A 21,143-nucleotide genomic window follows, 5' to 3' on the forward strand; every position below is an offset into this window, starting at 1 on the left:
ATCAAATAAGCAAGAAGAGAATTGTAACCTTTTAGGGAGTCACAGTATCCTTTGTCAGTTCTATGCTTTTAAATTGAAATGAAAACATTGCATTTATTTCTTTATGAAAACTCTCCGGTTCTATTTATATTTAAGAATGGGTATCTGGAATGCATCTGATTTGTAAATCAACCCAAGCAGAAATTAGAAATTAGATCCTGTGGTTTTAGGTTTTCCTATTAATATTAGAATCAAAGGAGCCCTCATTAAATATGCCATTCTGATTGAATGCAGGATGAATATGTGATCCAACTATATTTGCAGAAAAGGCTCCACAATGTACTGGAAAGCCCTGTCCTTCCATTTTGCCCTTGAGGAGATTAACCAGAATCCCCAAATCTTACCCAATGTCACCCTGGGCTACAATATTCATGACAACTATTTTAACACAAAGGTGACTTCGGAAATTTTGTTGGACCTGATTTCAAAGGGGGAGGCAGATATTCCAAATTATAACTGTGGAAAATGGAGAAGCACACTGGCGGTCCTTGAAGCAGCTGATTCAGACATGTCCATTCAGATATCAACCATGTTGAACACCTTCAAGATCCCACAGGTAGATTTGTGCACACATGATTGCTTGATCATTTGAAAGGGCCATGATAGGCAACAAGAGTTGGGAGAGAAGATTCAAGAATCTGAATTAGATATGGCCCAGATGAACCTTTTGTTCCATGGCCTTTGACCAAACTGGTGGACTTTTATTGGATACTTGCAAATGTCCTTAGGAAGTTGGGTGACATACAAATTGAAGAAAGGAAGGAAGGAAGGAAGGAAGGAGGGAAGGAGGGAAGGAGATAATAAATAAATAAGTAGATAGATAGATAGATAGATAGATAGATAGATAGATAGATAGATAGATAGATAGATAGATAGATAGATAGAGCTACTAGGGCTTGTGGAGAGAATTGCAGGACCTGAGCAAGGGGATATTCTACATATTGTCTTTGGAACATATGTCAAAATGGCCCCAGATGAACAAATAACAAAGGAACTTAGATTTATCTATCACTCCATAGTGCTTAACAGCACTCTCTAGGCAGTTTACAATGTCAGTATATTGCTCCCAACAATCCGGGTACTCATTTTTATCAACCTTGGAAGGATCAATGGCTGGGTCAATAATAAAGACAAAGATCTTTAGCCAGAATTTTGGGCAATCAATACTTTATATTTTTTTAAATCTGAGAGAATATGTTAACATTTTTTCTTTTTTTTCAGGTCAGTTACACTTTTGCTTCCCAGGTTTTGAGCGACAGAATACGATTCCCTTTTTTTTACTCGACCTTCCCCAAAGAAGCACACGAGTACCCAGGGATTGTCGAAATACTCCAACATTTCGGCTGGACGTTGATTGGACTCTTTGCTGCAGATACTGAAAATGGAGAGAAATTCACAAGGCTCTTCACACCCATACTAATCCAGAATGGCATTTGTGTAATTTTCTCCCAAACTATTTCAGTGAATCTTAAGGGTAATAACTACCACACTGGACTTTTCCACAAGTGGAGTCAAGTTAATGTCTTTCTTTACTTTGCTGAGGCCTTAACCTTCTCGCATGGAATAGCACATGTCCAAATCATTCTGAGACAAGTGGAGAAACCTGTTGTGGGAAAAGTTTGGATCACAACAGCTTTCTGGGATTTCTCCTTGCCATTGTCGTATAGTGCTTTATCTTTCCAGTACACCCATAGTATTCTTTCTTTCTTTAGCCGGACAAATCAAAACATAAAATATGATTATTTCCTCAGACTTAACTCTTTTACCGAGAAATTTGTAGGTTTAGTATTTTCATGTTCCTATTCAAAGCATGCCCTGTCTTTGAAAGGCTGGATAAGATGCAAAGAAAGAGAAAAATGGCGGAACGTCTCTTATGATCTACGGCAAAGGATTCTGTCCCTGGATGGTTTCCACATTTACCACACCATCTGGACCATTGCTCATACTTTACATGCAGCCTATTCTCTTCAATCCCGGAGAAAGGCCACAAAGAATGGAAACAGATCTGGAGTTCAAAGACTGCAGCCTTGGCAGGTACATTCCTCTTCCATCACAAAGATTTCTGTTGAAGGGTGAATCCACTCTCTCACTGTGTAATGTTTGGCTTTTTATTGATATTTTGCTTAAACAAGTAGATTTCATTTTGTTTTTCCTGACTTTATGAAGAGGGAAATTTTATATTCAGAGTCAACTTCAACTGGCACAGCTTCTATAGCTTGCAAACAATAATACAAGAATTTGTATAGTCTATAAGTGAGTGTAAATGAAATGGAAAGGCACAATCATATTATCAGCTGCCACCTGTGTGCTTTGCTGCTATGTAGTGCAGTGTTCCCTCTAATTTTTTTTTTGGGGTGGGCGGAAAAGTATAGTGTCTGAGCGGCAGTCCCTTCGGGACTGGGCAGCACAGAAATAATAAATAGATAGATAGATAGATAGATAGATAGATAGATAGATAGATAGATAGATAGATAGACAGACAGACAGACAGACAGACAGACAGACAAACAAACAAACAAAAAACCCACCCTGTTTTGCCTCAGAGAATTTCAAAATAAAATACTGTACTGTGTGTCTATAACAGTGAGCTCATAATAGGGCAACTCTATCAATATCAAAATGCCACTTAAATAGTTGAGCTAGTTTCAAACTAGATTTTGGTTTTTTTCCCCTCTTCCTTACTTCCATTCTTTTTCTTTCTCTTTTCCTTCCTCTCTTTTTTCTATCTGTTTCTCTCTCTTCCTCTCTCTCTCCTTCCCTCTCACTCTTTCCCTCTCGGCTTCTGGGCAGGTTTGAAAAACTCTGAGTTGATGATGATTTTTAAGTGAGCCATAGCTCACTGCTCAGCTTAGAGGGAACTATGATGTAGTGACAGACTGCCGTGAAGAGGGGAGAGGGGAGATAAAGAGAGGGATGATTGGGAATCAAATGTAGAGATTGCACCACCTCGAGATGCTGCTTCAAGGTCAACGAAGCAGTGGATGTGATGTGCCAGTGCCTGGAGGCTGTTGGGGTCTGGATGGGTGTCAACAGACTCAAACTTAACCCTGATAAGACGGAGTGGATGTGGGTTTTGCCTCCCAAGGACAATTCCATCTGTCCGTCCATTACCCTGGGGGGGGGAATCACTGACCCCCTCAGAGAGGGTCTGCAACTTGGGCATCCTCCTCGATCCACATTAGAGAAACATCTTTCAGCTGTGGCAAGGGGGGCGTTTGTCCAGATTCGTCTGGTATACCAGTTGTGGCCCTATTTGGACCGGGAGTCACTGCTCACAGTCACTCATGCCCTCATCACCTCGAGGCTCAACTACTGTAACGCTCTCTACATGGGGCTACCTTTGAAAAGTGTTTGGAAACTTCAGATCGTGCAGAATGCAGCTACGAGAGCAATCATGGGCTTTCCTAAATATGCCCATGTTACACCAACACTCCGTAGTCTGCATTGGTTGCCGATTAGTTTCCGGTCACAATTCAAAGTGTTGTTTATGACCTATAAAACCCTTCATGGCATCGGACCAGAATATCTCCGGGACCGCCTTCTGCCACACAAATCCCAGCGACCAGTTAGGTCCCACAGAGTTGGCCTTCTCCAGGTCCCGTCAACTAAAAAATGTCGTTTGGCAGGGCCCAGGGGAAGAGCCTTCTCTGTGGCAGCCCCAGCCCTCTGAAACCAACTCCCCCCAGAGATTAGAATTGCCCCCACCCTCCTCGCCTTTCGTAAGCTCCTTAAAACCCACCTCTGTCATCAGTTATGGGGGAATTGAGATATACCTTCCCCCTAGGCCTATACAATTTATGCATGTTATGTTTGTGTGTATGTTTGATTTTTAATAAGGGCTTTAAGTCATTTAAATATTAGATTTGTTTTATGCTGTTTCTTGTTATTGTTGTTAGCCGCCCCGAGTCTACAGAGAGGGGCGGCATACAAATCTAATAAATAAATAAATAAATAAATAAATAAATAAAAGGAAGCAGCTATAGACCAACCTGTGCTTGAACTGTCTGTCATGAAAAGATCTTACAGACTTTATTGGTTACAGTAAGTTAGGCAGTGAGGGACAGTTAAGGGTGGCGAAATTAGAACTTAGGGATTTGGGGACTTAATTCTCAATTCTGGCAGTACTGCAATTCACTTAATCTGTAATAAAACTATACCTTTCTAAACCAATGAAGCCAAGGTTTATTTCTATTCAGAGATTTAAGTAATGACCAGCTTAATACATATTCTTTAATAAATCGCACTTGGATAAATCTTTTTATAGCCTACCTCTGAACATGTAGCCCATTTTTGTGATTTAACATTTACTTAAGATTTCACATAAACCAATTATTACATTTATTTTTCATTTTGTTTGACTTTATGGAGATGTGGAATTATATTCTGCTCAGAGCCACTTTGAACACCTTCCATGCCATGTACATAAGTAGTGGGTTTCACCTACCTTCACTACCGATTCGAAACTGTGAATGCACATTATTAATAATAATAATAATAATAATAATAATAATAATAATAATAAAATTTGTATGCCGCCCCTCTCTGCAGACTCAGGGTGGCTTCACTCGCATGTAGATTCGAATCGATTCGATTTATTGGATTTATATGCCGTCCCTCTCCGTAGACTCGGGGCGGCTCACAACAATGGTAAAAAACAATACATAGTAACAAATCTAATATTTAGCAATCTAAATTACAGTTTTAGGTTAAAAAATCCAAAAGAAACCCCAATATATAAAAAGCAAGCACACAGTCGAATCATACACAGAAACTACATGGGCAAGGGGGAGATGTTTCAATTCCCCCATGCCTGATGGCAGAGGTGGGTTTTAAGGAGTTTCCAAAAGGCAAGGAGGGTGGGGGCAATCCTAATCTCTGGGGGAAGCTGGTTCCAGAGGATCGGAGCCACCAAAGAGAAGGCTCTTCCCCTGAGTCCTGCCAGCATGTGCATGTAGCACTTCTGCACATGCACAGAACCTTCTGTGCATGTGCAGATCATTATGATGATGTCCAGGTGGGTGGGCAGAGCCTCCCACTGCCACTGCTACCAGTTCACCCAAACTGAGACTAACCAGTAGCAACCCACCACTGATGAACATGGATGAATACTGTATAAATTACACTTAATCCCTCAGAAAATGTCAAATGAAATGATGACACAACCAGTTGCTATAACAATTCTCCTGTCAGTGCTGTGTATGATTGATCTTCTTGCCAGATGCCTGGATGGTTAATTTGGAAAAGAGCATTTGGAATGTTCAATCTATTATTTTCATGTTGCTCTCCACTTTCTTTGGTGCCCATTGGAAGATAGATAGAGCTCACTCCAAGGAATGGCCTTCAGCCCTTCAACTCAGCTTTGAATTACATGAAGAACATCTGTGCAGTCAGGAAAATTTAGATCTCCGTTCTGCTTTTCTATATTCTTCAATTCTTTCGTTTTACTTCTCCTTTCCAGCTTCACCCTTTCCTGAGCATCGCCCAGTATTACAATAATTCTATGCCGGGAATCTATTTGGATGAGAATGGGGACCTGGCAGCTGATTTTGACATTATGTACTGGGTGAAGCTTCCCAATCAATCTGTTATCAAAGTGAACATTGGCAGTTTGGAAAGAGAGGGATGCTTAGAAGGCAAATTTAGGCTCACAATGGACCAGAAGGCAGTCATGAGGACCATGCAGGCCAACAAGGTGGGGAAGTTAAAATTTCTTTCATATCCCACATTTTGTAAGCATTTTCTAATATCTGAGGCGTGTTCTCAACTGAGTTTCTCACTTGTCTGACAGAAGAATGCTATAGAATAAAAATTCCCCCTTTACTTATGTTCTACCTGATGCCTTGCCATGCAGTTATGCCCCAATGAATGTATTGTGTGCCTTAGGACAGGACATGGAGGGCTCAGTTAAAAGAGGCTGATCTGAAAGACTCTGGCCAAACTTCATTCCAGTCTGTTAACAGCATCAAGATTCCAAGATCAGGTAGACCCAAAAAGTCTGTTTGACCACAGTTGATCCCAAAGGCATGTCCATGTTGCCTTTTGATATCCTGCAACTGTCTAGTGCTGCTCGGAGCACAGGAGAAGCACAGAAGGTTAAATAAGGAAGCTTGGCCCACCCCTCCTAGGAGCCCCCACACAGTCAGTTTTGGATGCAGGTAAGTGCAGGGGATGCACACTGGCTCAGGAGGGTGATAAACTGGCCTACCAGAAATTCAGGAAGGCTGGAAATAAGGTGACCAATCATCCTCCTTTAGGGAGAACAGTCCTTCTTTTGTAGGTTCTGTCCTCCTCGAAAAGAGTCCTCCTAGCTGTCCTCCTTTTCGATATTTTAAAACTAATCTGTTAATCTCTGTATTCAGAGATGCCACGCCAAACTGTTATGTGTCATATGACCATACAGTTTGGAAAGATGCAATTATGAAAACATATGTTGGGCACTGGAGAACTTCACATATCTTGCACTTGTCTCTCACCATTGCCTCTATATTATACTTCATGTTTACTTCTGACAGAAATACAAAATTATTTTTTTCTCAGTGAATAGTATACTCAGATAAGTAGAATTCACATTTTATTAATTCATTAATTCAATTTTATACAACCCTGTTTTTAACACAAGTGTAAAATTATTTCAATATAGGTTTAATAAAGTGTTTTTGCTTTTGTTATGAAAGTTTTAATTTAAATTATTAATTTTATTTATTGATAATGACATAAATGTTTTGTTTATTTATTCTGTACTTTTTTCTTAGATTTTTTCATCCTCCTTTTCATTGTAAAAATACTGGTCACCTCTGGAGCCCAGGGAGGGCAAAAATTCTCCCTCTCCCATGGTGCAGGAGGCTGACTTGGCCATACCCACCATGGCCACACTCACCCAGCAAGCGGGCAGAGAAACCCTTGCTAAAATTTTTGAAGCCCACCCATGACAAAAATCAAAGGCCATCTAATGACATTGAATGCTGAAAGAATCAGAATAGATAAAAGGAAGCATTTTTTTTCCATATTGCATGCAATGAAATTTACGACTTTGCTCCCAGAAGATATGGTGCTGGTTACTAGCTTAGCTGGCTTCCAAAAAAGATGTGAATCAATTTAATCAGAGGGCAGGTCTTCCGGTCTGGAGGAGACCGCAGCTGGATCTCTTCGGCAGCGCTCTGCCCCGAGATCCTTTCTACCCCTCCGAAGGTTGCAAATCGTGATCGGATCGGGCTCGGATGGCCCGATCCCAGAACAGGGGGCTCCCCTCTGTCCGAGGAGCCGTCGCTGAAGCTCCGGAGGCAGCGGTTCGCCCTGCAGCTTCGGAGAAGGGAGAACCGATCTTCCTTGCTTAGGAAGATTCGGCCAGTGCTCTCTCCCCTCACCCAGCGGGAAGCAAGAAAAAGTTTAAGAAAGTGAAATTATTGCAACTTATCCGACTGAAAAGGAATACAACAGATAAAAAGACCTAAGGTAAAAAACTCTTTTTTCGTTCCACGTTTAAAAACAGAAGATTTGATCGCAGCGAAAGTTCTAAGTGAAAGGGGTTTTTTTCAATAAGGCGAAGGTGAAAGGTTTTTTTTTTTTTTTGGATTCATCCGCAAAATAACAGCCGAATCTAATTTTCTCACTTTCGTTTTTCCATCTTGAACTTGAACTTTGGAACTTAGAAAATATTTTTCTTACTTTATGGACTAATAAAATAATTTAAATTTGATATGACTATATAGAAAATCTAAATTGCTGAAGGAAATCTGTATGATGATTGGAATTCGTTCTTTTTAGATCGCTAAAACTATAGTGTTCCGGGCTCAATTTTGACAGCGGAGGAACACAGTCTTGCTGCCTTACTTTTTATCTCGTTTTTTTTTTACAATAACGAAATAATGCAATAACTCAAAAATAAATGGAAAATAAAAGGAACTGAAATATTAGATCACAAAGAGTCTTTTTAACCTTTTTTTGGGGGGGATTATTCACTTCTGGATTAACGTATTTGGATTATTTGCTGAGCGTTTTTGGATTATTTGCTGAGAACTCTTCAACATCTGCTTTGCTGTACGAAATTTAACCTGACTCCATCTTAGGATTTGCCTCTCTACTTCTGTCTTGAACTTGGAAAACAAACTTACTTTATTCTAAGCAAACGAAAACCTTTAATCTGACTTTGCCTCTGAATTTGAAATCGGAATTAAATATAACTTTATTTTTTGACACTTGGATATACAACCCTTACTTCCCAGCATAACTACTAGACTCACAAGAAGAACATAAGTACATAAATATTGATATTTTGTCTTTTGAATAACTATTTTTCTCCCAGGTCTCTTGTAGTTTCCTTTCTTTTTTTTTCTTTTCTGTGCACTGCTATTTTCAAAAGAAAATTGATTTGAAACATATGCATTGTTAATAAACCTTGGTTTCCTGCTCTTTTTTAGTGGAATTAAAATACCACCTACTTCTTTTTTCCTTCCCCTAGAATTATTTTCTCCACTCTTTTCACCAATCTTCTCTTCTCCCCTCCCTCTTAGCAGACTATTTTTTTTAAGTTCTTATTTCTTTCTTATTTCTTTTTTTTTTTTTCTTATTTTTAAAAGTTCTACACCTGGTCTTTTTTTGGTATTGCATATTTAAAGTTTTAAAAATATATTTTGAATTTTGCTAGTAATCTGATTGATATATATAGCTATATTTGAAGTGAAATTGTTAACAAGACAAATTGAACAGATTTGGAATTTATAGGAATTCTTTTCCTTTTACTACATATAAATTGAAAGTAATTTTAAATTTTAAACAGTGGATTCAAATTTGATAATGTCAAGTACCTCAACCTTTGTTAAAACGGTCAAAAAACAAACTACACCAACAATTCCCTCCCCACAAGGGTCACCGCATCCATCCCCGTCGCACCAGGTGTTAACCATGTCTACCAAGGAAAAAGACAACGACAAAACAATGCAGTCCAACTTTGCAACACTACAAGAAACCTTAAATACTTTGAAAGACTTTATGTTTAAATCTCAAGAAGATTTTATAAAAGAAGACGCAACACAACAAAGAGATGCTATAAAATCAGAGTTGGCAGAATTTAAAACGGAGATGGCTCAATTGAAAGTTGACATGGGAGAGATGAAAGACCAGATAAAGGAGATGCAACAGACATTACAAGAAAGTAATGACCGAGTAAAAAAAGTGGAAGAGAAGTCTGACAAAACCGAAAAAAGAATGGACTACCTTGAAGGGAGAGCTGATGCAAGATATAGAAGATATGATGAATCAATCACTCAGTTGGAGATGCAACGTGCTTCGTATGGGCTAAGATTTCAGAATATAAAAGAGGAAAAAGATGAAGATTTAAAAATGACTATGGCTGAAACTATTGGAGGAATACTCCAAGAGGATCCCACAGCTCTACTGAAAGAAATTGATGAAGTTTACAGAACTTCGAATAGCTACATTCGTCGCCACAACCTCCCGAGAGAGATACACATCAAGTTCACAAGAAAAGCTTTGCGAGATGACATACTCCACTGGTCAAGAAATTCTAAACTCCAACACCAAGGAAGTGAAATCAAAATATTAAAACAAGTTCCAAGAAGTGTCAGAGAAAGCAGAAGAGACTACCACTTTCTAACTAGAATCTTGATTAAAGAAAATATAACTTTCCGTTGGCTTATTCCACAAGGCCTATCTATGACTTGGCGTTCTACAAGATACAAATTGGAAAATGTAGACCAAGCTATGTACTTTTTTGAAAACAGTGGCATCAGCCATTTGGACTATACAACTAAACAACAAGCGGTCCAACAACAACCAGTACAACAGCAACCAGGGGAAAAACCAGCAATCCAACAAGAAGAAGATCTGGGGGCTACTGCTCAGACACCAGAGCAGGACCAAGGGGCCAGAAGAATTCAACCTCAGCGAGAAACCAAAAAACCTACTAAATGACAATAAGTAAAGATTTAAAAATCTTTTCTGTAAATGTCAATGGACTTAATGAACCAAGGAAAAGGAAACAAATCTTTTCTAAAATTAGAAATCAAAATGCTCAAATTGCAATATTACAAGAAGTACATATTAAAAAAAATAACCAAAAACTACTGTTGAATCCCAAAATTGGAAAAATGTATGCTGCATTAGCAGATCAAAAAAAAGAGGAGTAGTGATGTATGTTGAGAATTCTATAAATTCCAAACAAATATTTAAGGATAATGAGGGTAGAATATTGATTGTACAAGTTGATATTGAACCTAGACCTTTAGTTATTATTTCTATCTATGCCCCTAATGAAGATCAAATGACATTTTATAAAAACCTACACCAAACAATACTAGAACTAGCTATTGAAAATGTATTAATAATTGGTGATTTTAATGCTATTACGAACAGACAATTAGACCATTCGGGGGGGGGGGTGTAACAACAAAAGAAAAAAAGTAAAAAAAACAAGAAGGAATTTGCTTCCTAGTACTTTTCAAAAAATGAAAGCGGAACTATTACTAAATGATATCTGGAGGGAAAGACACCCTCACAAGAGACAATATACCTTCTACTCCAACCCCCACAAAATTTGGACAAGAATAGACATGATATGGGCACCAAAAATGGTTGCAGAGCAAATAAAAGAGGTCGGGATAGATGTTAATACATGGGCTGATCACAATCCAATAGTGGTTTCTATGAGAATGAATAGTAAACAGAATAACTGGTGGATGAATAGAAACATTTTAAATGATAAGAAATATAAGGATTGGATTGAAAAAGAATTAAAAATATTTCTTGAAATTAATAAAAATTTAGACACCACTCCACAAAATTTATGGGATACACTTAAAGCTTATATAAGAGGATTAACAATATCTTACACAGCAAAACATAACAAGGAAAACAAATTAAAGTATGTACAATTAATAAATGAATTAAAACAATTAGAATTTTTATCGCAGCAACACATTAAGAATAGAGACTTCAAAACAGAAATAAATGTAATTAAACATAAAATTAGAATCATAGAACAAAATCAAATAACTGAAAAAATTAAAAGAGCAAAGCAACACTATTTTGAACATGCAAACAAACCTGGCAGATGGCTAGCATATAAACTTAGAAAACAGAGACAACCAAAATTAATTAAAAAACTAGAAGACAAAGATGGGATAATAAAATACGATACAGAAGGAAAGGCAGACATTGTGTATAATTTTTATAAAGATTTATATGCAAAAGATAATATCAGCGAAGATGAAGTTTTTAACTATTTACAATCTTCAAAATTACCACAAATAACAGAGGACCAACAGGCCACCATGGAGGGACCAATAACAATGGAAGAACTCCTAATAATAATCACAAAACAGAAAAATAATAAGGCCACAGGCCCAGACGCCATACCGGCAGAATGGTATAAAATAGAAAATGAAACAATAAGAAATCACATGTTAGAAACCTTTAATCTATGTAGACTTGAGGGTAAAATTCCTAAATCTTGGTCAGAATCATTAACAACTTTAATACACAAACCGGGCACAGACCCAGAAAAAATTAAAAATTACAGGCCTATATCATTATTAAATGTAGACTATAAGATATTTATTGCTATTTATGCAGACAGACTTAAAAGAGTCATAAATGGAATAATACACCAAGATCAAAATGGGTTTCTACCAGGGAGACAAATTAAAAATAACCTCAGAACAGTTATAAATACACTAGAGTATTATGAACAATATCCAGGTAAGACAGCATCCTTAATGTTCCTAGATGCCCAAAAGGCCTTCGACAACGTCAATTGGATATTTATAAAAATGCAATTAAATAAAATGAGATTTGGCCCAAAATTTGTTAATTTAATAGATGCTATCTATTCAAAACAAACAACCAATATAATATTGAACAATAATCAGCTACCAAAACTTGAGATAAATAAGGGAGTTCGACAAGGTTGTCCTATATCACCATTGCTATTCATTATGACTCTTGAAACTCTATTAATTAAAATAAGAGCAGATCCTAAAATAAAAGGTTTAACTGTAGGAGATGAAACTTATAAAGTCCAAGCCTTTGCAGACGATTTAACGTTTATAATTGAAGAACCGATAACAACAGTCCCCACATTACTGCAAGCTATTGAACAATATGGAAAGGTAGCAGGTTTAAAGATAAACAAAAGTAAAACACATTTTTTAACTAAAAATATGAACAAAACACAAGAAACCAAATTAGAAAGCATTTCTGGAATAAAGACTGTTAAAAAAGTAAAATACCTAGGAATAAATCTAACAGCGAAAACAATAACATTAAAAAATGATAATTATACAAAATTACTAACAGAAATTAAAAAAGATTTAGCAATGTGGAATAACCTGAAAATATCATTTCTAGGAAGAGTGGAAACAATTAAGATGAAAATTTTACCCAAGGTCTTGTTTCTCTTCCAGGTAATACCAATAAATCCAGGGGGAACTTTTTTTAAAACTTTGACAAATCTAGTTAAAAAATTTATATGGCAAGGGAAAAAAGCAAGGATAAAAATAAATTGTCTAGAAGATATCAAAGAAAGAGGAGGATTCGGCCTTCCAAATTGGAAATTATACTACCAGGCTGCCGCATTAACATGGGTTAGAGATTGGATAACTCTAGATAACAAAAGAATATTAAATCTAGAAGGACATGATCTTATGCTTGGATGGCACGCATTTATATGGTACGACAAGGAAAAAAAACCACTCATACTTTAAAAGACATACATTAAGGAAGTATCTATTAGAGGTTTGGAAAGACATAAGGAAAAATCACTTTCTAAATATCCCAGAATGGCTTGCCCCCCTAGAAGCAATAACACATCCGAACTCTATAAAAGACAAGAAAATATCTTTTACTAAATGATCAGATGAAGTTAAAATCTAGGATTAAATTACAAGAAGAAGGCATAACAATAGACTGGTGGCACTACGCCCAGATTCGATCTAGATATCAGAAGGATAAAACTTCCTATATTTTTAATAAAAGTAAAAATTTGCTAAGTACTCTAATTACTACTAATCCAACAAAAATGATAGGTAAAATATATAAATTCCTCATTGCTCATAAAAATATAGAGTTGACTTTAAAAGACACGATGATAAGATGGTGCAGAAATATTGGCAAGGAAATAGATATAGACACATGGGAGAAAGTCTGGATTAATAACTGGAAAATGACTAAATCAGTCTCATTAAAAGAAAACCAAATTAAAATGTTCTACAGGTAGCATCTCCCACCAAATAGGATAGCAAAAATGTTTCCCAAAACATCCCCACTATGTTGGAAATGCAAGAATGAAATAGGCACCTGTTACCATCAATGGTGGACATGTGGTAAAGCTAAAATATATTGGAAGATGATAGAGAAAATAATAAAAGAAATAGTAAAGCAAGGTATAGAAAATACCCCGGAATTTTATCTATTAGGAATTACCAACCAGCCTTATAAGAAAGAAATTCTTTACTTAATTATACACATACTAACTGCGGCTAGAATAATATATGCGCAAAATTGGAAGGGGGAAGAAATCCCCAAGCAAGAAGAAGTTATAGCTAAAATATTAGATTGCGCTGAAATGGATATGATGACAAGACGATTAAATGATCAAGAAGATACTAAATTCTATGAAACATGGAACAATGTTTATAAATGGATAGACAAGAAAAAATAAGATATACAAATTTATTGTTAGTTAATTTTTTTTGTATTTGTTTTTTACCTAGGTGATAACAATGTTAATACTAGTTTAAATGCATTTTTAGATGATTATGGTATAGTAGCTTATGTACAAGCAATATATTAAGAATTTTGGTTTATATACGTATAATAGTTAAAATTAGTCTAAATGTATTGTTTGATGATTATGGTATATTAGTTTACGTATAAGCAATATTTAAAGAATTTTGGTCTATACACGTATAGTAGTTAAAATTAGATTGAATGTATTGTTTGATGATTATGGTATTGTTTGATGATTATGGTATATTAGTTTATGTATAAGCAATATATTAAGAAATTTAGTTTATATATGCATAGTACTTAAGATTTTGAAAATTTAAACCTAAATTTACTAGACTTTTTAATATTCAACTTATATTCAATTATGTATTCTTTTTCTGTATTCGAATCTATACTTTCAAGAGAAGCGGGGGGAAATGCACCCCCACTTTATGTTTAATGTATGTATGTGTGTTTGTTTATTTTAAGGAAAACTAATAAAAAAAATATTAAAAAAATAATCAGAGGGCAAATCAGGATCAAAAAGCATCATTTAGCAAGCATTCTGTGACAGAGAATAATTGGCATTAAACCCAAACTTTTTGCTATCTTCACCTGCAGCGGTTTCAGTTCTGCTGATTAGATTCAGCAAGTTAAAATTTAGGCCAGCATATTTATTTATTTATTTATTTATTCATTCATTCATTCATTTATTATTTATTTATTTATATGAATAAAGGGAAACATTATGAAAGGGACGGTAAGCACCCTGGCCCGCTTATGCACACCCCTTAAATACCTCTTAGGAATGGGGTGAGTTCGATGGTAGACCATTTAAAAGTAAAGTTTGGGGAGTTTGGGGAAGAAACCACAGAGTCAGGTAGTGCATTCCAGGCATTAATGGCTGTTAGTGAAGTTATATTTTCTGCAATCAGGTTTTGTGCGGTTTACTATAGGTTTATACAGTATCTATTATGTGCCCATGTATTGTTGTAGTTGAAGCTGAAGTATTCATTGACAGGTAGGATATTGTAGCAAATAATTTTATGTACTTCACTTAGGTCGGACTGAAGACGACGAAGTTCTAAGTTGCCTAAGCCAAAAATGTCAAATCTGGTGCACAAAGTATTCTGCTACAAGCAGAGGAGTGGAGAACCCTTCTCATGAAATATCTCTGGTGTCAGGCTGAAGCCATGCTATTTGGGGTGCTAACATCTGGACTCGTTCAATTGTATTAATGTCTGATATGCAGTGTGGGCTTCCCATTCATTCATTCTTATTCATTCATTTATTGGGGCTTTCCACGGTAAGACTAATTTCACAGGGACATCAACTCTAGCTATTTCATCGATTGTTCCTTTTCTTTATCTTTAGCCCCTGCCAAGGTCTCGATGTGTGGATAGCTGCCTGCTTGGATTTGTCAAACTCATTGATGAAGATAAACCAGTTTGCTGCTATAGTTGTATTCCTTGTGCAGAAGGGACCATCTCCACTCAGGAAGGTGGGTGATTCCAAAGAGAAAAGCTGTCCGTGTCTTCCTAGTTTTGAATAGCCATAATTAATTCTACCATTTCAGGTCATTTTATCTCTGCCCTGCATTTTTATTTCATATCACAATCACAAGTCTGTCACCTAATTTAGTTAAAAATATAAAACCAAGACCAGTAAAAACTGTTTCAAATAAAAATTAATAACTTGTTAAAATCTTTAGAGGCATACCTTTCAAATAATTTTCTTTTCCAAAATGAATGATCTCTAGAAACCTACTAGTTGGGAGAACCATGACCTGGATTACTAAAAATCCCCAGAGTCACCATTGGCAGTGTTTTGATGTAGAATATTGGAATGGGACAACTTGGTGCAGCCAAATTGGTGTAGCCAATTCTCTATGACCAACTCACTGTGGCCAATTTGCTGTGGCCAACTCACTATGGGACAATTCAACAATTTAAGTATTTATAATAAAATATTTAATTTTTGTCATTCACATTTCATTTTGTCTCTCTTTTTGCATCCCTTCTTTAATTATTATATTCTACAATTTCTTTGATATTAATGTAATTCTTGTCTATGTAGATTCTCTGTCATCCTAGAGGTATAACAAGCAGGAAGAGGGAGATTGTGATCCCCTTATATAGAGCGCTGGTGAAACCACCTTTGGAATACTGTGTTCAGTTCTGGAGACCTCACCTACAAAAAGATATTGACAAAATTGAACGGGTCCAAAGATGGGCTACAAGAATGGTGGAAGCTCTTAAGCATAAAACGTATCAGGAAAGACTTAATGAACTCAGTCTGTATAGTCCGGAGGACAGAAGGAAAAGAGGGGACATGATAGAAACATTTAAATATGTTAAAGGGTTAAATAAGGTTCAGGAGGGAAGTGTTTTTAATAGGAAAGTGAACACAAGAACAAGGGGACACAATCTGAAGTTAGTTGGGGGAAAGATCAAAAGCAACGTGAGGAAATATTATTTCACTGAAAGAGTAGTAGATCCTTGGAACAAACTTCCAGCAGACGTGGTTGGTAAATCCACAGTAACTGAATTTAAACATGCCTGGGATAAACATATATCCATTGTAAGATAAAATACAGGAAATAGTATAAGGGCAGACTAGATGGACCATGAGGTCTTTTTCTGCTGTCAGTCTTCTATGTTTCTATGTTTCTATCCAGGTCACGGTTGTCCCAAAGGTGTTTTTTTCAAGAGGCAACTGGACATTCTGGTTTTTCCTTGAAGACTTTTCACTTCTCATCCAAGAAGCTTCCTCAGCTCTGACTGGATGATGGGGAATGGAAGGATTTATACTCGTTGCAGACAGCATTTATCTATGTCACCATGATCACTTGAGTAGTGCAAATGGGTGTGAAGCCGCCTTCTCCACTCAGATCCTGATCCAGGTGACCTTAATAACTTGCTAAAAGAATGCAAACAACCAGCTGTCTGCAATGAGTATAAACCCTTCCATTCCCCACCACCCTGTTAGTATAATTCTTGTTCCGTGGTGACCAGTCCTGTGGTGATTTGGCTGTGGCAAGTTTTCCTGGAACAAGATGGTTGTAACAAAGTTGGCCATGGCCCGTTGGCCACATAAGTTGTCCTAGATCTGTAGAATTCATACTGGTGGATAAATCAATAACATGTTAATGCAATCTGAGCTATGTTTACACAGGACAGTCACTTTTTCTTCCAGGGCTTACCTCAGGGCAGTGTTTGTGGATCTTGAAAGCTTTAAGAAGTATGGACTTCAAATCCTAGAATCTCCATCCCAAAGACTGCCTCAGGGGAATCAGTAAATTCAAGATGATTATGACCACCATCTTGACTTTTGGGACATTTTCTAGATTTTTGCAGAAACCATTCTTTCCTCACTACCTCACAGGAACTTTTTGAAACTCAAAATTTTCTTTCCTCAGTGAAAACTTTCACTTAGATAAGACATCTATGATCTTCAAATATCAAAATGGACTTTCTGTGACTGTTCAAAGCTACAACAGCACTGAAAAAAAGTGATTTACCACTGTGTTTTACACTTATGACCCTTGCAACACCCCCATAGTTACTTGATCAAAATACAGAGGCTTGGCAACTGACTCATATTTATGACAGTTGCAGTGTCCCAGGATCAAGGGATCATCTTTTGTGGCCTTTTGTGGTGGTAAAATGGGGAAAAACTCAATAAATTCCTCAGTTAACAACAGAAATTTGTGGGGGTCAGTTGTAGTCATAAGTCAATGATTACCATATTCTGGCAAGGTTATTAAGTTTAACTTGTCATCCATGGTATAGGCTGGGAACAAAATCCAATAGATTGTCGTCTAAATTTACCATTTTCCTAATCATGCGATAGAATTCTCTGGTATTATTAAAATTGTATATAGTGGAGTATCTGCACACAATTATATATATTGACCTAATGCATTCCCATGTGCAAAATTACTTCCAAACTGTGCTTATTGACAGTCTTGTGAAGAAAAATCCTACAAAGAGAAGAGAACATCAAGAGATTCTCAAACTACTGAAGTACATGAGTGTTCCATTTGTTCTTTGCAGATGCCAAACATTGTGTGAGATGTCCCAAGGACCAGCAACCCAACAAGGAGCGGGATCAATGTGTTCCTAAGGTGATAACCTTCCTATCCTACTCAGAAGACTTGGGGATTATCCTTACTTCCTTTGCTTTACTTTTCTCTTTGAGCACTGGCTTTGTGTTAAGCATATTCATTAAGCATCTGGAAACTCCAGTAGTCAAAGCCAACAACCGGGACCTATCCTACCTGCTCCTCATTTCCCTCCTGCTGTCTTTCTTGTCTTCCTTCCTCTTCATCGGCCAGCCAAGAAGAATCACCTGCCTTCTGCGTCAAGTGGCTTTTAGCATCATTTTCTCAGTGGCTGTCTCTTCTCTCTTGGCCAAAACTATCATGGTGGTGCTGGCCTTCCTCGCCACCAAACCAGGAAATAGCATGAGAAAATGGCTAGGGAAGCCTTTGGCCAACTCCATTGTCTTTTGTTGCTCTGTTGTCCAAGTTACAATTAGTACTATCTGGTTAGGTACCAGTCCTCCATTCCCTGACTCAGATATGATTTCCCAGGCCACAGAGATTGTTCTGCAGTGCAATGAAGGCTCTGTTACCATGTTCTACACTGCTCTCTGCTACATGGGCTTCCTTGCAGCCATCTGCTTCACAGTAGCTTTCCTAGCCCGAAGGCTTCCTGGCACCTTTAATGAAGCCAAGCTAATCACCTTCAGCATGCTGGTTTTCTGTAGTGTTTGGATTTCCTTTGTGCCTACCTACCTGAGTACCAAAGGCAAATACATGGTGGCCGTGCAGGTCTTCTCCATCTTGGCCTCCAATGCTGGGCTGCTGGGTTGCATCTTTTTCCCCAAATGTTACATTATTCTTTTTCGACCTGATTTGAATACCAAGGAGCAGCTTATTCTGAAAAGCAAAACAGAAATGTGATTTTAAACCTGCATCGCTTAGCAACCAGCATAGGACCCATTTGCATATTACTGTTCCCCAAGACAAATGTTTAAATCAATCATGATAATGTCTTAGGGAAGTTCATTTTCCCTGTTCTATACTTTAATTAAAACCCCAATAGAATCTTTTAGAAGATACGGTAGAATCAGAATTTTTTACCAAAATAAAGAGACTTCCAAGGTTAAGAAAGAAATGAATGAAAGAAAAAAGATTACTGCTCTCAATGTTTTGTAAGACTTTGGCTATTGTCATTTGACTGTGTGTAGTCTGTGTGTAGATCTGTGAAAAATCTGAAATTATCTGTACCGCCATACCAGATCTCTTGGATTCATTCTGCACACAATATTTAGCCCAATCAAGGAACAAGATATAAAGGTTCAAAGAGGGTTACAAAGTGGTTATATTTATTATAAATAATCCCCAAATAAATTGGTATTTATCGAATAGATTTATTAGAACAATTTCCTGAAAAATTCTCCCACTGTGTTAACTCAAATCTTTTCCTGATTAATTACACTTTAATTATATGGAATTAAATTACTATATACAAATGTTCTATCTAGGCAATGATCTGATTGTGTCCATCTTTCAAGCACATAGTTATAAAAGTATTAAACAACTGCTTTTTCAAATAGACCCTACTCCAACTGGGAAACTAGAGTTACAGTTGGGGATGGTCCCTGGCAATTGGACTCAGCATTTCAATGAGCAAACTTCTCAGCTGCTTCTGCCTGAAAGAGCATTGCATTTTCACTCTATTACACTTTAAAAGACAAAACTCATTCTGTTACTTGAGCCTGTCAATCCACTTAGAATCAGGGGTGTCAAACTGGCGGCCCATGGGGCTGGATGCATCATGTGCAAGCCATACCACCCCAGCTTCTGAAATGGAAAAAACATCACAAAACATCATATGTGTGACACCTTGGCTTAAAATAAAAAAGGCAGATATCTCATTTTATTCTGGTGCCTGCTGACTTCACATCTAATTGACAGAACCCTTTCATCTGTTACTTGCATTTGTATAGGTGGACTACTTTAGAGTATTATATAGCAATAGCATTAGCAATAGCATTTAAACTTATATACTGCTTCATAGTGCTTTACAGCCCTCTCTAAACGGTTTACAGACAGTAAGCATATTGCCCCCACAATCTGGGTCCTCATTTTACCGACCTTGAAAGGGTGGAAGGCTGAGTCAAACTTGAGCCTACTGAGATTCAATCTGCCAAACTTCTGGCAGCGATGATCAGCATAAGTAGCTTGCATGTATAAGAAGAACGTGAAGTAATGTAGCTTGCTCCCTAATTGCACCTCAGTCTCAAGTGCTGAACTAAAGTCTAAAGCTCAGAACATTCAAACTAAGAAAAACAAAAGAGACAGAGAGAGATAGAAAGGAGAGAGGGAGACAGAAAGTGAGAAAAAGCGAGAGAGAGCAAGAGGGGAGAGAGAGAGAGAATGAGAGAGAAAGAAAGCAAGAGAGAGAGAAGATAGGAAAGAAGAGAGACAGTGAGAGAGAACAAGAAACAGAGAGAGAGGAGAGAGGAAGGAAGAGAGTGAGAGAGAGGAAGAAAGCAAGAGAGAGAGAGAAAGCAAGAGAGAGAGAGAAGAGTGGAAGGAAGAGAGAGAGAGAGAGAAATGATAGAAAAAAGGGGAGAAAAAAGAGAAATGAGAAAATGATTGAGGCAGAGAATGACAGGAAAGAGAGAGAAGTGACTCTTGATTTAAAGCATATGGTAAAAGCACTTAAATAATAACAGAGAAAAAAACCCCAGCCCTCACCTGTTTTTATTAATAGTTATGTTTTTGGTTTTGCTGGTTGTTTTAGTTTTAATAGTAATAGATTTTGGTTTTGTTTTATTATTAATTTCTTTTAATAAAAAAGAAGGGATTTATTTATTTATTTATTTATTTATTTATTTATTTATTTATTTATTTATACTTCTATGCCGCCCAGTCCCAAGGGGACTGCTGCTCAGACACTATACTTTTCCGTCCACCCCAGAAAAAAATTAGAGGTAACATTGCTGATAAATATGTGTAAAACAAATTAGTTCATTGGGTCATTGGGTCTTTCAACATCTTTCAGTGCAAATTGGGTGCTCTGGTGGGGAGTTCTATTTTCGCTACCCCACTGTGTTCCCCCATCCAGGCAGTAGCCCACTCCAGTTTAATCTCTAACTCAATCTTCTTTCTTGGGAGTTTCTTCATGGTTTTAATAGTTTCCTTTTGTAAAGCCAATAGTAAGTCAATACCCAGGACATTTTTCTTGGTTTATCGTTTGTATTTCCACTTAGTTTTAAATTAATCTCTGTTATAGCGTGCAATTCTATTATATTTTTCTGTATTTCTGCATAGGATTGGGCGTGTTTTATGTTTTCATCATGTGGATCTG

At 37.0% G+C, this 21,143-nt stretch overlaps 1 protein-coding gene across 1 annotated transcript; it reads left to right on the forward strand.

Moving 5' to 3' along the window:
* Positions 1-316: 316 nt before the first annotated feature.
* LOC139159303 (vomeronasal type-2 receptor 26-like) lies at positions 317-18,727 on the forward strand. Its single transcript, XM_070736626.1, has 5 exons — positions 317-595; positions 1,261-2,073; positions 5,498-5,731; positions 15,136-15,262; positions 17,817-18,727. Exons 1-5 carry the CDS (start codon positions 317-319, stop codon positions 18,725-18,727), a joined length of 2,364 nt encoding a protein of 787 aa, XP_070592727.1.
* Positions 18,728-21,143: the final 2,416 nt, after the last annotated feature.

The sequence above is a fragment of the Erythrolamprus reginae genome, chromosome 2 (assembly GCF_031021105.1).
Source record: "Erythrolamprus reginae isolate rEryReg1 chromosome 2, rEryReg1.hap1, whole genome shotgun sequence".
Lineage (NCBI taxonomy): Eukaryota > Metazoa > Chordata > Lepidosauria > Squamata > Dipsadidae > Erythrolamprus > Erythrolamprus reginae.

Bases quoted from the DNA above. Each gene is read 5' to 3' on its own strand.
- LOC139159303 (XM_070736626.1), top strand. From the start codon at position 317: ATGTACTGGAAAGCCCTGTCCTTCCATTTTGCCCTTGAGGAGATTAAC. The intron at 596-1,260 runs GTAGATTTGTGC...CTTTTTTTTCAG, and splicing joins ACACCTTCAAGATCCCACAG to GTCAGTTACACTTTTGCTTC. The intron at 15,263-17,816 runs GTGGGTGATTCC...TGTTCTTTGCAG, and splicing joins GACCATCTCCACTCAGGAAG to ATGCCAAACATTGTGTGAGA.